General features: G+C 47.6%; 1 protein-coding gene across 1 annotated transcript in view; it reads left to right on the forward strand.

The window, feature by feature from the left end:
* Positions 1-17766, forward strand: part of ATP8B3 (ATPase phospholipid transporting 8B3) — an 807548-nt gene that overhangs the window by 519938 nt on the left and 269844 nt on the right. Inside the window, exon 16 of the mRNA XM_073545649.1 lies at positions 3252-3408. Within this exon, the coding sequence (XP_073401750.1) occupies positions 3252-3408 (157 nt within the window). The remainder of the gene's footprint in view (positions 1-3251; positions 3409-17766) is intronic.

A 17766-nucleotide genomic window follows, 5' to 3' on the forward strand; every position in this document is an offset into this window, starting at 1 on the left:
ATAAGTTCCGTGGGGGGTCTAGTGTCCAAAATGGGGTCACTTGTGGGGAGTTTCAATAGTTTAGGTACATCAGGGGCTCTCCAAACGCACATGACACCCGCAGACCATTCCATCAAAGTCTGCATTCCAAAACGTCACTGCTTCCCTTCCGAGCCCCGACGTGTGTCCATACAGTAGTTTTCTCCCACATATGGGGTGTCAGCGTACTCAGGACAAATTGGACAACAACTTTTGGGGTCCAATTTCTCCTGTTACCCTTGGGAAAATGAAAAAATTGGGGACTAATTGATCAAAAAAAAGTTAAATGTTAATTTTTTCCTCCCACATTGCTTTAGTTCCTGTGAAGCACGTAAAGGGTTAATAAACTTATTGAATGTGGTTTTGAGCACCTTAAGGGGTCTAGTTTTTAGAACGGTGTCATTTTGGGTATTTTCTGTCATGTACACCCCTCAAAATGACTTTAAATGTGATGTAGTCCCTAAAAAAATGGTTTTGTAAATTTTGTTGTAAAAATGAGAAATCGCTGGTCAACTTTTAACCCATTCACCCCCAAGGGTGGTTTGCACGTTCATGACCGGGCCAATTTTTACAATTCTGACCACTGTACCTTTATGAGGTCATAACTCTGGAACGCTTCCATGTATCCCGGTGATTCTGACATTGTTTTCTCATGACATATTGTACTTTATGTTAGTGGTAAAATTTCATTCAAATAACTTGCGTTTATTTGTGAAAAAAACGGAAATTTGGCAAAAATTTGGAAAATTTCGCAATTTTCCAAATTTGAATTTTTATGCCCTTAAATCACAGAGATACGGCACACAAAAAACTTGATAACTAACATTTCCCACATGTTTACTTTACATCAGCACAATTTTGGAACCAAAATTTTTTTTTGTTAGGAAGTTATAAGGGTTAAAAGTTGACCAGCGATTTCTCATTTTTACAACACCATTTTATTTTTAGGACCACATCACATTTGAAGCCACTTTGAGGGGTCTATATGATAGAAAATACCCAAAAGTGACACCATTCTAAAAACTGCACCCCTTAAGGTGCTCAAAACCACATTCAAGAAGTTTATTAACCCTTTAGGTGCGTCACAGGAATTTTTTTGAATATTTAAAAAAAAATGAACATCTAACTTTTTTTCACAAAAAAAATACTTCAGGTTCAATTAACCTGAAGTTATTGTGCAATTTGTCCTGAGTACGCTGATACCCCACATGTGGGGGTAAACCACTATTTGGGCGCATGGCAGAGCTTGGAAGGGAAGCAGCGCCATTTGACGTTTTTGGCTGGAATTGAGATCAGACACCATGTCGCGATTGGAAAACCCCTGATGTACCAAAACAGTGGAAACCCCCCATGAATGACACCATTTTGGAAACTAGACCCCCTAAGGAACTTATCTAGATGTGTGGTGAGAACTTTGAACCCCCAAGGGCTTCACAGAAGTTTATAACATAAAGCCGTACAATTAAAAAATCATATTTTTTCCACAAAAATGATCTTTTCACCCTCAATTCTTATTTTTCCAAGGGTAACAGCACCCTAAAAGCTATTGTGCAATTTGTCCTGAGTACGCTGATACCCCACATGTGGGGGTAAACCACTATTTGGGCGCATGGCAGAGCTCAGAAGGGAAGCAGCGCCATTTGACATTTTTGGCTGGAATTGAGATCGGACACCATGTCACGATTGGAAAATCCCTGATGTACCTAAACAGTGGAAACCCCCCACAAGTGACCCCATTTTGAAAACTAGACCCCCCCAAGGAGCTTATCTAGATGTGTGTTGAGCACTTTGAACACCCAAGTGCTTCACAGAAGTTTATAACGCAGAGCCGTGAAAATAAAGTCTTTTTTATTTCCACAAAAGTGAATTTTTAGCCCCCAATTTTTAGACCCCCCAAGTTGGTAAATAGTGTAAATGCCTCTATTCTTGCTCTAACCCTAACCTCAACACACCCCTAACCCTAATCCCAACCCTAACCCTAATCCCAACCCTAATCCCTAATCCTAATTCACTCTAACTCTAATTCTAACCCTAGCCCTAACCCTAATGGAAAAATGAAAAAAAAAATATTTTCTTTATTTCATTATGTTTGCCTAACTAAGGGGGTGATAAACAGGGGGATATTTACTATTTTTTTTTGTTTTGATCACTATGATAGTTTATCATAGTGATCAATATGAATGGAATCTGCCAGCCGGAGCCTGCAGAATCCCGGCGGGCGCACTGCGCATGCGCCCAGCATTTTCTCCAGATGCAAAATGGCGGCGCCCAGCGGAGGATGCCGGCGGGATGCAGGACCACCGGGAGGGGACCTGGACCACGGAGAGGTACCGGAGGGGATCGGGGACCCTATTTCTCTCTCCTCTGATGTGCGATCACATAAGAGGAAAGAGAAATTAAATGCAAAATTGCGGCTTTTTTTTGTGGTCGCCGTTATAGGGTTAATAATGGCGATCGCAAAAGCGTGGTCAGCAAAAACCGACCCGATTCATGTTCTCTGGGGTCTCGGCTACCCCCTCCAGCCGAGACCCGGAGAAAATCTGACACTAAGGGGCGCCATTTACTTACTCCACGGCACTGTGGTTTAAGCACCCTTAATTACCGTTGTTAAAAGGCGTATCGGCGGTCGTTAAGGGGTTAAGGATCCTGTCTTTATACTACTTTATTGACAGGTCTCACATTTCCAGAAGCTTCTTGCAGTCTACACAATGTTGCACATTTTGCTAATGTTCGAGAAAACATAGAATTAAAATTATCAATGTCCTGACCACAAAAGCAAACTTTCTTGGGAATTTTTGCCTTTTTCTTTTCACTTTAGTCATAAGTGATTGGGAAAACACCATTGGAACCCAAGGACAAACAAAAAATTAAAATTTGTTACATAGTGTAATTGAAACCTTTATAGTAGTTGTGTCTTCACATAACCACCCAAGGTGAGCAAATCTGTTGTTTTTACTGTCTCCTATATTAGGCTTTTACCCTATTGTATGCATCTCCCTTCACAGTCACTGCTTATTATAAAAAATCATATGTCATATTGTGTATTTCACATACTAACATGTGTAAAACTCTGTATTTTACCTCTTTTTCAAACGAACACATACACACACACATCAATTGTGTTTGTGACATTATGAGATCTCTGCTAATTTTTATTGGGGGCTATGGAGGTATGTAAATTTTAGTACTGTGAATACCTCTACTCCACTTAGATAATCACTGCTCTTTCACAGACAGTCAGCTTTACATGGAATAAATATGCAGACAAAAAGTTCTGCTTTTACGATCAATCCTTAATTGATATTGTTTGCCAAAATGAAGATAATCTATTGAAAGAATTCTTCCGACTGCTTGCTATTTGTCACACAGTGATGGTGGATAAAAATGGAGGTAAGGTGTATTTGCTTAACATACATAAAGTATCGAATGGAAATTTTCCTGATTTGCATTATTTTTGCTTTTATAGAGTGATAACATGAAATTGTATAGACAGCATTTCTCCTGTTCCATCCAATGTACAAATTGGTTTGATTCATTTTTTGAAAGGAGTTATTAAAAATATGGTTAACTATGCAACTCAAATATATTGTTTATTTTTTAGTAAATCTCTGTTTTACATTAACAAAATACTGATTCAGAATAAAGTATTTCCTTTGACTGAAGATACTGTACAGTACATGATTACAGCAAATGGCAGGTTAGAATAATGCCAATTTTTGTGACCACCTGGGGCCCAGCACTGTCAGACAGCACATATGTCACGTAGGTGGCATTCAGAGAAGAGGTCAGCTGGTCAGTGCCATCTGGAGGCTTGCATAGAGCTCTGGAAGACAAATTCTTAGGCGTCAGATTTCTGCGTTTGCTCTGCAGGGATCCAGACCCTCACATTCTGCAGTGTCCTACTGTTTATCTACTGCAGAGGAGATTGCCTTGCAACATATCTCTCCTGAGGCTAAAGGCCCTTTTACATTTAGCGATGCACCAGCGATCCGACCAGTGATACGACCCGGTCAGGATCGCTGGTGCATCGCTAAATGATCGCTAGTGAGCTTCCTCACAGGAAGATCTCACAGCGATGCAGCAGCGATACAGCAGACGATACTTACCTTTCACACACAGCGATCCTGACGTCCTCCCGCCCGCGTCCAGCGTCGCTCGTCTCACACAGCAGGAAGCCCAGCAGGAAGCAGACGAGAAATGGAGCCGCCCGATCTCGCGCGATGAGCGACAGACAGCGGGGGAGCCGGTCGGAGGTAAGTATCACACATAGCGATATCGCTAGCAATATCGCTATAACGTCACAAAATCAGTGACATTTTAGCGATATTGCTAGCGATATCGCTGTGTTTAATACCCCCTTAAGTCCTTCTGTCCTCCTACTGAGCATGCTCATTGGAGATCGGGAGTCATGTGCTCAGGTCCCGCTCCAGATCTCATTTGTCCATCTCAAAGTTCTGGAAGCTTGCGCGGAAGGTCCCGGCTGCTATAAAATGCGCGCATGGCTGTTCCGCCATGCGCTAGTATAGACTTACTTGCTGCTGTGTGTATGAGGACAGATGTATGATTCTGGTGAATGACTCATTATAAAACCCCTTCCCTCTGATATTACGTATGTGGTTAGGGACTGAGTTTAGAATCAGCGCCAGCGCTCCTCTGCTGCAACATCCACAGCTGCTAGCGTCCGACATTGCTCTTGCGCCTTAGCCTTGTTGTTTAGCGGCAGTGTCCACGCCGAGCTGCAGTAGCAGCCCCCCTTTGCGTCCGCTGCTGCGATGCCGCACATGTAGGGAAGGTGACCTGACGGACGGACGGACTAGTCAGAGTGAAGAAAGATAGGTTTGCACAGTGTAGGTAGGAGTCAGTGATTACAGTGGGGAAACAACTAGGAAAGTGTAGTGGACGTGCAGTACCTTGGGATGACCATTAGATGGCAGGGTGGAGTGTGAGCAAAGGACTTTACAGCAGCTTAGGGCTTTAGAAACCGTTGGTCATGGGGGGCGTGGTGACAGTTAGTGACAGTTTCAAGGAACCGGGGGAGTTATAAATACTGAGGGAGGGTTCCAGAAGGTTCCAGTCCCCAGGGGGAGCCCAGGTGACAGGAGGACTACGCCAGTCTGTGTGCCCTGAGGAGAATCCGACCAAGGGGACTGAGGAGAGGAAACGTCAGGGGGTGGTCCTGACAGGGAAGGACCGCAGCAGAGACAAGGCTCTGGGTGGAAGACACCGTATGTATAACGACGAAACTGACCAGTAAAGTGCTGTTGGTGTACGGGCCTAAGGCAGCTACAGTAACCGAGCTGTCAGGATTGTCACAGTGTGAGATGGGACGTTGCGTATAAATACGTCCCTAGTGTGACATACGGTGTTGAAGCGGCCCTGGACACGGAGGGCAGAGAGAGAGAGAGATATCGCGGTGTACCGCGAGGACCGTCAGTCGGACGGTGAGCAATAAACTTGGACCTGTTGCACCCAGAATCTGCCTCATCGTGTCTCTGTTTTCATCTCTGCGCGGTAAGAAGTGGGACCACCCCCCTATCACCCCCCAGCTCGGCACCCCACCACCGACTCTACATTTGGCGTAGTCGGCAGGATCACCGCCACTAATACATCATCTTCTGCAGCAGACCTGCCTCAAAGAATGGAAAAGGACTCAGTCTACTCAGTTTGGATTACAATTACCGGTGGATTGCAATTGGCTTACCAGTGGATTACAAATGAGGAGCGCAGTGATGAATCTGTGTGGCCAGTAGAGGATCCGGGGCGGTACCAGAGACAGTGCAGTATGGCAGCGCTCCTTCAACGCAGAGGCGAGGTCCGGGTGTTCGCAGTAGTTCAGAATGGACTGGGACCCCCTCCAACGTTCTCCCGTGGACAGCAGTATGTGCCCGGAGGCTGACGGTTCCAAAAATTGGACCCTGACAGGTGGGTGGAGAGGCCTGCCAACGCCCCACCCCACAGAGGGAGTGACACCGAAGAAAAGCCTGGGAGTGACTGTTTGGCGCCATTCGATTGCTGCCCACCGGACGGTATGAGACGCTGCGGAAGTCGGGGTATTGGCCGCCTAGAATGGCAGTGGCGGCAGGAGAACGAACTGAGACAGAAGACGTCATCTTCGGGTCCATGGGCAAGAAGAGAAATCTGTGCGGAGCCCCTGCGGAACCAGAAGGAGCGGCCGCCATTGATACCGGCGGAGAGTCTCCCCGCGGAGCCCCTGAGCCTGGAAGCTGGGCCCGCTGTGCAGCGAGTTGGAGAGCGGAGGCTGCGGGATGAGCCGTGCGGTGGTGTGACGGAGGCTGTGGCGCCGGGGAAGGTGAGAGTTCCCCCGGCCCTGCCGGCGGCTTCACAAGCGGCCCCTATCATTTTGCCACAACACGCAGTCTCCAGTGTACCGGAAGGCCCGGCTGCGGAGGGCCCTATGCTATACGTAGAATTGAGCAAGGCCCTAGCTTCCGTTCCCGAATCTCCCCGCCCGGAGTCACCAGGGCGGAGCTTATTTACAGAAGGCGCGGTTGCGCTCCCTCGGCCGGTGTCAGTCTCATCACCCAAACCGGCCGTTACTCCGGCTTTGCTGGGAGTTGTGGATGCGGCCTACCCTGTGGCCGCGGTGAAGCCAGTATTGGAACCGGCTGGGGTCTGTTTATCGGGCCCTGTGGACCAGCCCTCCGGAGTCACGGCTGCTCCCATCCGCTACCCGGCCCCAGCGGCTGCTGGGCCACAGATATCATCGGCCGCCTCTACCCCACGCCCTTTCTCGGCAAGGTCCCGCCCACCGGACTCTGGGACTGGCGCGGTACCCTCCGTTTGGGTTGCGGAGGTGTTAAAACAAAAGAAGGTTCGAGAGCAGGAGGTATGGAGCCTGCTTCATTCAAAAGGGGAGGCTGGCATGGCGGTGGAAAGATCCCGGGGGCGGCTGGTGTACACTAATGTGGCCCGGGGGTATGGCTTCATACGTGATCAGACTGGCCAGAAGGTATACGTGAACGTAGCCTCCATACGCCACGGCCGTGCCCTGGAAATAGGGGACTATGTCTCTTATTATAAGGAATACTGCCCCCGCGGGTATAATGCGGTGGCGGTACTGGTGGTACCCGAGGAACGCGAACCCCCGTAAAGAGGACTGTATTGGACACTCCCTTCACCCCAGGAGTTCCACGGCTGTGGGCCCCTTGCTACCGGCCATCAGGAGATGGCCTGGACTGTCAGAGTCTGAAAGAACAGTTCTAGTTTAAAAAAAAAAAATGTTTTATGTGATTAAGCTGTTTTTTTTTTAGAATGTTCCTCTTACAGGATGTTATTTTACTGATTTGGAAACTTGACAGAACGGGGATACGAAGACAAGAGGGAGTGTTCATGTCCAAGGAAGGGGGAGGGAAAAGGAGTACTGGCGATGTTTATTGTTGAACGTTGAGTTTTAAAGCAAAAGAAAATGAAAAAAAAATAATATAAAAATGGGTATTTGTGCTATTATAAAGTTGTTTATTGTATAATATGCCAAAGTAAAATGCAACAGGTCCGGGTAAGGGAAGGTCTGCGGGACCAAAGGAAAGTGTGAGATCCGGTAGGGATCTAAGAGTTGAGGTCTGGGAGACCGGGACGCCGACCATGACATGTAATTGAAAGAAGGAAAATGAATGGGAAGACGTGAGAAAGACAGCCGTCCTAGGTCAGGTCCCCAACACCACGGACACCCCTGAAGAAGGAAAGGCGGGCGCCGGCAATGATCTGGTAGGTGAGTGGCCTCGATCATGGCGTACCGGATAGTGAAAGGTAACAGTAGGGGAGAGTAGGGGAAAGATACACGCCGTAGAGAGAATACGGGTGTACCTTGCCCAATTTGAAAGACGTTGTCATGTGGCGTGCGCGCTGGTGAGTAGCAGTAGGCTGCTCAGAGCATAGTGCTCCCAGTATAGTTCGGCCCCCGCAGATAGTGGGCTTGGCTCAACTTCTGGTCCGACAACAGAATGTAGGTGTAGATTCAGAACGACGAAGGCAGGGATGACGATTGTCGAGGACGACAATGGACAAAGGAAGGGGGAGTGTAGGGAAGGTGACCTGACGGACGGACGGACTAGTCAGAGTGAAGAAAGATAGGTTTGCACAGTGTAGGTAGGAGTCAGTGATTACAGTGGGGAAACAACTAGGAAAGTGTAGTGGACGTGCAGTACCTTGGGATGACCATTAGATGGCAGGGTGGAGTGTGAGCAAAGGACTTTACAGCAGCTTAGGGCTTTAGAAACCGTTGGTCATGGGGGGCGTGGTGACAGTTAGTGACAGTTTCAAGGAACCGGGGGAGTTATAAATACTGAGGGAGGGTTCCAGAAGGTTCCAGTCCCCAGGGGGAGCCCAGGTGACAGGAGGACTACGCCAGTCTGTGTGCCCTGAGGAGAATCTGACCAAGGGCACTGAGGAGAGGAAACGTCAGGGGGTGGTCCTGACAGGGAAGGACCGCAGCAGAGACAAGGCTCTGGGTGGAAGACACCGTATGTATAACGACGAAACTGACCAGTAAAGTGCTGTTGGTGTACGGGCCTAAGGCGGCCACAGTAACCGAGCTGTCAGGATTGTCACAGTGTGAGACGGGACGTTGCGTATAAATACGTCCCTAGTGTGACATACGGTGTTGAAGCGGCCCTGGACACGGAGGGCAGAGAGAGAGAGATATCGCGGTGTACCGCGAGGACCGTCAGTCGGACGGTGAGCAATAAACTTGGACCTGTTGCACCCAGAATCTGCCTCATCGTGTCTCTGTTTTCATCTCTGCGCGGTAAGAAGTGGGACCACCCCCCTATCACCCCCCAGCTCGGCACCCCACCACCGACTCTACACACACACGGTAGGTCTATACGGACGTAGTGCCGCCGTCTTGTATTTATACTGAGTACTGTGACCTCAACAGGCTCAGTCTTTTGTATTTGTATTTATTTGGCATTCCTGTGACTTAACAGAGATTGCTCTGTGCACCTGGGTGACGTTTAACCCTGTGCACAATACCGCCATATTGCTCCTGCCACCAGTTAGCAGCGGTTATATCACCTACTGCACGGTGGACTCCATGCGGCGAACGCACTTTATTATTAGTTTTATTTAGTGCGTTCCGCCGTTCCTAACATACTAGCGCCAGGGTCTGGCTAGTGATGGCAGAACAGCAGCAACTCTTACAGTGTATTCAGCAGCTTGAGGGCCGTTTGGCCACTCTTGAGAGGGCTCTCTCAGCTGCACAATCCACCGAAGCTGCTGTAAAGGCAATCACAGACGCGGTTTCACGTATGTTCACGTCCTCCCTCACACCGACAGTTACCCGCCTCCCGTTGCCCGATAAATTTTTTGGCGATGGCGCCTCCTGTAGGGGTTTCATCAGCCAGTGCTCTATCCAGCTGGAGCTACTGGTTGCGCGATTCCCTACGGAACGGGCCAAGGTGGGGTTTATTGTATCCCTTCTGTCGGGCAAGGCGTTGGAGTGGGCTACGCCACTATGGAAGCGTGGTGACCCAGAGGTTCGGACTGCTGCTCAGTTTTTAACAGCTATTAAGCAGGTCTTCCTTGGTCCACGGGTCATGCACGACACCTCTCTTCAGCTTCTTGCTTTGACTCAGGGTTCTCTCTCGGTTAGTCAGTATGCCGTCCGTTTTCGGACACTGGCTTCAGAGCTGGAGTGGTCTGACAAAGCCCTCATCCCTGTGTTTTGGAGAGATTTGACAGAGCATGTTAAAGATGCTCTCTCTACCAGAGAGGTTCCTGCAAGTTTGGAAGAGCTAATTGCCATTTCCACCTGCATTGACCTCCGTTTTTCGGAGCGCGGTATGGAGCGTGCTCAATCCAAATGGAAGGTTACCTCGGCTCCCAATTTTTTTCAGCCTCTGGAACTACCCGAGCCAGAGGTTCCACCCCCAGAGCCCATGGAGGTGTCTCACGCCGTTCTTCTGGCGCGTCCGGCACAAGACTCCAGTTGCGGTTATCTTTGTCAACACGCTGTTTCTCAGGACAGCAGTGCCCCGCTACGGCCAAATTCTGTGCCGCCGGGCAAGACCCTTGTTCCTCCCCGCCTGCGGCCGAAGGTTCTCGCGTGGGCACACGCGTCCAGGAGGTGTGGTCACTGTGGCTATATGCAGACCACAAAACTCCTGGCAGGGTCTTACTGGTGGCCGCACAGGGCTCGGGATGTTAAAATATATTCGGGCCTGCGCCTTTTGTGCTCGGAATAGCCTCCTTAAACAAAGGGTGGAGACGCCTAATTCCACTTTAACTTCTGCTCCCGTTGTCTCCCACCGGTCCCTTCTCAAACCTGGTGATCTTGCCGCCCCTGATGCCTTCCACTTGTCCCGGGTCTCCCTGTCACCTACCAGGACATCAGACTTGCCTTTGGATGAGTCTGAGGCCTATATCTCTGACGGGCACAAGTTGGTGGATCAGAAGGCTCAGGGAGGAGGGGGCCCTAGGAGGGGGGGTAATGTTAGGCGTCGGATTTCTGCGTTTGCTCTGCAGGGATCCAGACCCTCACATTCTGCAGTCTCCTGCTGTTTATCTACTGCAGAGGAGATTGCCTTGCAACAAATCTCTCCTGAATCCTTCTGTCCTCCTACTGAGCATGCTCATGGGACGATCTCCCATTGGAGATCGGGAGTCATGTGCTCAAGTCCCGCTCCAGATCTCAATGGTCCATCTCAGAGATCTGGAAGCTTGTGGAAGGTCCCGGCTGCTATAAAAGGCGCGCATGGCTGTTTCGCCATGCGCTAGTATAGACTTACTTGCTGCTGTGTGTATGAGAACGGATGTATGATTCTGGTGAATGACTCATTATAAAACCCCTTCCCTCTGATATTGCGTATGTGGTTAGGGACTGAGTTTAGTATCAGCGCCAGCGCTCCTCTGCTGCAACATCCATAGCTGCTAGCGTCCGACATTGCTCTTAGATAGATAGATAATCCTTTAATCGTCCCACCATGGGGACAAGGCCTTAGCCTTGTCGTTTAGCGGCAGTGTCCACACCGCGCTGCAGTAGCAGCCCCCCTTTGCGTCCGCAGCTGCAACGCCGCACACACGGTAGGTCTAGACGGACGTAGTGCCGCCGTCTTGGGCTACTCCTGTGACCTGATACCGTGTGTGTATTTATACTGAGTACTGTGACCTCAACAGGCTCAGTCTTTTATATTTGTATTTATTTGGCATTCCTGTGACTTAAAAGAGATTGCTCGGCGCACCTGGGTGATGTTTAACCCTGTGCGCATTACCGCCATATTACTCCTGCCACCACTTAGCAGCGGTTATATCACCTACTGCACGGTGGACCCCGAGCGGCGAACGCACTTTATTATTAGTTTTATTTAGTGCGTTCCGCCGTTCCTAACAGAAATGGCTCCAGAGTTTGGCAGGTGGAGGCAGACCAATTGTGGCGCCACTGAGGGTCCAGTCGCCACAGAGGTACTGCACCTCAGCCAGAGGTATGGTACCCCACTGTCGGGTAAGGAGGGGGCACTATCCAGGACCCACATACTAGCACTCAACACTAGACCTCTTTAGGCCAGGGAGGAACTGGGTAGAGGGTGTGGGTGGAGGAAGTAGATAAGGAAAGGACAGCTGGAGAGAAAGCTGACAGTTGGTAGTGGACAGTTGACTTGGTAACACGAGTCAGTTGGAGGAAGAGACAGGAAGAGAAGACAGTTGGTGGAAGGGACTGGAAGAGTGAGGAGCTTGTACCAAGACAAAAGAGAATAGAGGAGTGACGAAGGAGTCAGAGGGGCTCCATAGATTAAGAAGGGATCCTAGGGGCACGGGAAGTGAGGAATCCACCCATGGCGCCCGAATTCACGCCGACTGTAGTCAGCGACCGGCCCAAGACTAGTGGAGATACTGCAAGACTCAGCTAGCAAACAGGAGGCTGTAGTAACTGTAAGTGCGACAACCAAATCCACAGACATTCGCTGAAAAGGCAGCTACATAGGATAAAGGGGAACAAGGAGGACGTCGCCTGACAGGATCCGAGTATTCCATCAGTTATTACTCTTTGCTTCAATGTATTTACTTGGGGAGTGAGGATTGCTTCTCTCTCAGCCTTGGTGTTACAAATTGCTTTTTTGACATATGTTCCAACTACAGAGTAACAGCACAAAGGCAGCAACTCCACCAATAGCAGAGACTGAACAATACTGGAGGAACATATGGGAGAAGGAAAAAATGCGCAACACCTGTGCATTGTGGCTGCAAGATCTGAGAATGAAACACAGCAACCACCTAGAGCAAGAATCAGTCACCATTACAGAAGCAGACATCCAACAGCGGATCAAGAACATGAAGAGCTGGATAGCTCCTGGCCCAGACCTGATCCATGGCAAAGTAGATGAATAAACTGCTAGAAGCAGGCCACCACCCAGCTTGGCTAATACAAGGAAGAACAGTGCTGATCATGAAGGATCATCACAAAGGATCAGTTCCATCCAACCACCGTCCAATAACCTGCCTTACAACAACATGGAAATCCTATCAGGCATCATAGCCTCCAAGCTACAGATCCATATGAACCAGTACATGAATCCAGCTCAGAAAGGCATTGGGACCAATGCCAGAAGCTCTAAGCACCAGCTCCTAGTAGATAGGCACTCAAGATCCAGGCAGATCAATCTCGGCACAGCCTGGATTGACTACAGGAAAGCCTATGACTCAATGCCACACACATGGATCTGTGAATGCTTAGCTCGCTACAATGTCAATAGGAAATTAAGAACCTTCTTCAGAAACTCAATGGGGCTATGGAGAACAACATTGGAAGTCAACTCAAGACAACTAGCACAAGTGGCCATCAAATGCAGCATATACCAAGGTGATGCACTGTCCACATTGCTTTTCTGCATAGGCTTGAACCCCTTCAGTCAGATAATTACAGAGTTTGGCTATGGATACAAGTTCAAGAGTGGAAGCACCATCAGCCACCTCATCTACATGGATGACATCAAGCTGTATGCAAAACACGAACGAGACATCAATTCACTGATCCAACTGACAAGGATCTACAATGAAGACATCGGGATGTCCTTCAGAATGGAGAAGTGTGGCTGGTTGATAATAAAGAGAGGCAAGGTAGTCAAGACTGATGGAGTGGAATTAAAAGCAGAGCATATTGCAGATGTACAGACATGGTACAAATACTATGGCATCCCACAGAGATATGGTAACCATTATGAGGAGGCAAAGAAAGCAGCAGCATCCAAATACCATCAAAGGGTAAGACAGGTCCTGAAGAGCAGCTCAATGGGAAGAATAAAATCCACATCATCAATACATATGCCCTTACAGCTGGCATAGTGTGCTGGATAAAAGAAGAGATGGAAGCTGCAGATGTGAAGACATGAAAGCTCCTCATAATGCATGGAGGTCTCCACCCTAAGTCTAGCACCCAAAGATTGTACACCAACAGAAAGGAGGGTGGTCGAGGCTTGATTCGCATCCAAGCAACCATCATGGATGAAACAAGGAGTATCCAGAAATACATCAGAAACATGGCACCCAAAGATGATAATATATATATATATACAGTATATATCTATATACACAGGGTGGGCCATTTATATGGATACACCTGGGTGAGCCATGTATATGGATACACCTAAATAAAATGGCAATGGTTGGTGATATTAACTTCCTGCTTGTGGCACATTAGTATATGGGAGGGGGAAAACTTTTCAAGATGGGTGGTGACCATGGTGGCCATTTTGAAGTTGGCCATTTTGGATCCACTTTATAAATGGCCCACCCAGGTGTATCATTATAAATGGCCCACCCTGTGTGTGTGTATATATATATATATATATATATATATATATATATATATATATATATACATACATACAGTATATATATATAATTTATACATATACACTTTTTTTGACTGCTGCTAGCACTGTGCACCTCTGTTTTTCACTATATACACTAGATGGAGGCCTGATGCTATTGCATCGGGAGGGCACAGTGCTCTGCACACGGGATTTCCGCTACAAGCGGAGAGATATACTCACCTTCCGACGGCCCCTGATCTCCTCTCCACGCTCCCGGCATCTTCCGGTCCCAGTAGTGCTTAGCACGAAGGATCGGAGATGATGTCACTATCGCGAGAGCGCGACGTCATCAGTGGTCTTTCACGCAAAGCATTACTGGGACCCGAAGATGCCGGGCGTGTGGTGAGAGGAGGGAAAGAGTCCGGGGGCCGTCGGAAGGTGAGTATATCACTATTGTTTATTTTATTTCTATGTTTTACAGGTTCATGGTACCCAGGGCCTGGAGGAGATTCTCCTCTGCTAGCGCCGCAGATCTCCCGACGGTAGCGGTGGCGTGCGTCGTATGAATGCCGCGCCGATTCGCGGACGGACTGCGCCTGTCGCTGATTGGTCGCAGCCAGCCGGGCGCTACCAATCAGTGATACGGGATTTCCGTTACAGGCAGACAGACAGAATTAGACAACTATATAGTAGATATTGTGTGTGTGTGTGTGTGTGTGTGTGTGTATATATATATATATACACACACACACACACACACACACAGTACATATATATATATTAGAAAATCATCAAAAAGTTAATTCATTTCAGTTCTTCAATACAAAATGTGAAACTCATATTTTATAGAGCTATTACAAACAGAGGGATCTTTTCAAGTGTGATGATTATGGCTTACAGCCAATGAAAACCCAAAAGTCATTATCTCAGTAAATTAGAATACTTTATATCACCAGCTTGAAAAATGATTTTAAAATCCAAAATGTTGGCCTACTCAAATGTATGTTTAGTAAGTGCACTCAATAATTGGTTGGGGAAAGTTTTGCATCAATTACTGCATCAATCTAGCTTGGCATGGAGGTGATCAGCCTGTGGCACTGCTGAGGTGTTATGGAAGCCCAGTTTGCTTTGATAGCATCCTTCAGCTCATCTGCATTGTTGGGTCTGGTGTTTCTCAGCTTCTTCTTGACAATACCAAATAAATTCTCTATGGGGTTAAGGTCAGGTGAGTTTGCTGACCAATCAAGCACAGAGATACTATTGTTTTTAAACCAGGTATTGGTACTTTTGGTAGCACAGAGATACTAATGTTTTTAAACCAGGTATTGGTACTTTTGGTAGTAGGCCAGGTGCCAAGTCCTGCTGCAGAATGAAATTTCCATCTCCACTCTTCCCTTTCCTGACAAGCTTTTTGAAATGCTCTAAAATTTCCTGGTAGACGGCTGCGCTGACTGTGGTCTTGATAAAACACAGTGGACCTACAACGGCAGATGACATGGCTCCCCAAACCATCACTGATTGGGGAAACTTCACACTAGACCTCAAGCAGCTTGGATTGTGTGCCCCTCCACTCTTCCTCCAGACTCTGGGACCTTGATTTTGAGATATAATGCAAAATTTACTTTCATCTCAAAACACCTTGGACCACGGAGCAACAGTACACTTCTTTTTCTCTTTGGTCTAGGTAAGATGCTTCTGGCATTAAGTGACTTGACACAAGGAATGTGACACTTGTAGCCCATGTCCTTGATATGTCTGTGTGTGGTGGCTCTTGAATCAATGACTCCAGTAGCAGTCCACTCCTCGTGAATCTCCCTCAAATTTTTAAATGGTCTTTCTTAACAATCCCTTCAAGGCTGCAGTTATTCCTGTTGCTTGTGCACCTTTTTCTACTACACGTTTTCTTCCACTCAACTTTCCATTAATATGCTTGGATATAGCCCTACATGAATAGCCAGCTTCTTTAGTAATGACTTTTTGCGGTTTACCCTCCTTGGGTAGCGTGACAGTGACTGCCATTATTGTGGAGCCTGCTGAAACAGACTAAGGGACCATTTTAAACACTTAGGGTATGTGCACACGCTGCGGTTTTGCTGCGGTTTTGGCCCTGCAGAACTGCAGCAGTTCTGCAGACATGGTACTTTACCATGTTAGCCTATGGGTTTTCAAAACCGCAGTGCTCACGCTGCGGTTTTTTACCTGCGGAAAAGCTGCGTTTTTTTTTCCGCAGCATGTCAATTATTTCTGCGGATTCTGCTGCGGTTTGCCACCTATTCCATTGTCCAGGTGTCAAACCGCAGGGCAAAACCGCAGGCCAATCCGCAGATAAACCGCAGGTCACTTTACCTGCGGTTTTACCTGAGGTTCCGTGGGAAAAAACCCGCAGGTGAATCTGTAGTGTGTGCACATACCCTTAGGAACCCTTTGCAGATGTCTTTGTTATTTATTCTAATTTCCTGAGATAATGACTTTTGTGTTTTCATTGACTGTAAGCCATAATCATCAACATAAACAGAAATAAACACTTGACAGATCACTCAGTTAGTAATGACTCTATATAATATACACTCACTGGCCACTTTATTAGGTACACCTGTCCAACTGTGTGTTAAGACTTAATTTCTAATCAGCCAATCACATGGCGGCAACTCAGTGCATTTAGGCATGTAGACATGGTCAAGACAATCTCCTGCAGTTCAAACCGAGCATCAGTATGGGGAAGAAAGGTGATTTGAGTGCCTTTGAACGTGGCATGATTGTTGGTGCCAGAAGGGCTGGTCTGAGAATTTCAGAAACTGCTGATCTACTGGGATTTTCACGCACAACCATCTCTAGGGTTTACAGAGAATGGTCCGAAAAAGAAAAAAAATCCAGTGAGCGGCAGTTCTGTGGCCGGAAATGCCATGTTGATGCCAGAGGTCAGAGGAGAATGGGCAGACTGGTTCGAGCTGATAGAAAGGCAACAGTGACTCAAATTGCCACCCGTTACAACCAAGGTAGGCAGAAGAGCATCTCTGAACGCACAGTGCGTCGAACTTTGAGGCAGATGGGCTACAGCAGCAGAAGACCACACTGGGTACCACTCCTCTCAGCTAAGAACAGGAAACTGAGGCTACAATTTGCACAAGCTCATCGAAATTGGACAGTAGAAGATTGGAAAAACGTTGCCTGGTCTGATGAGTCTCGATTTCTGCTGCGACATTCGGATGGTAGGGTCAGAATTTGGCGTAAACAACATGAAAGCATGGATCCATCCTGCCTTGTATCAACGGTTCAGGCTGGTGGTGGTGGTGTCATGGTGTGGGGAATTTTTTCTGGGCACTCTTTGGGCCCCTTGGTACCAATTGAGCATCGTTGCAACGCCACAGCCTACCTGAGTATTGTTGCTGACCATGTCCATCCCTTTATGACCACAATGTACCCAACATCTGATGGCTACTTTCAGCAGGATAATGCGCCATGTCATAAAGCTCGAATCATCTCAGATTGGTTTCTTGAACATGACAATGAGTTTACTGTACTCAAATGGCCTCCTCAGTCACCAGATCTCAATCCAATAGAGCATCTTTGGGATGTGGTGGAACGGGAGATTCGCATCAGGGATGTGCAGCCGACAAATCTGCGCCAACTGTGTGATGCCATCATGTCAATATGGTCCAAAATCTCTGAGGAATGCTTCCAGCACCTTGTTGAATCTCTGCCACGAAGAATTGAGGCAGTTCTGAAGGCAAAAGGGGGTCCAACCCCTTACTAGCATGGTGTACCTAATAAAGTGGCCAGTGAGTGTATGAGTTTGACTTTTTGTATTGAAGAACTGAAATAAATTCGCTTTTTGATGATATTCTAATTTAGTGAGAAGCACCTGTATATACTGATGGATATAATATTATCTTTTTCTATGTACTTTTTTCTATTGCTATGTTCATGATCCAATTGTTAGATGTGTAATCTACATGTTGTGTGTACCTCTGTGCCACCACTT

Source organism: Dendrobates tinctorius, unplaced genomic scaffold (assembly GCF_039654945.1).
Source record: "Dendrobates tinctorius isolate UK_male_01 unplaced genomic scaffold, ASM3965494v1 ptg000011l, whole genome shotgun sequence".
In the NCBI taxonomy this organism is placed as follows: Eukaryota; Metazoa; Chordata; class Amphibia; order Anura; family Dendrobatidae; genus Dendrobates; species Dendrobates tinctorius.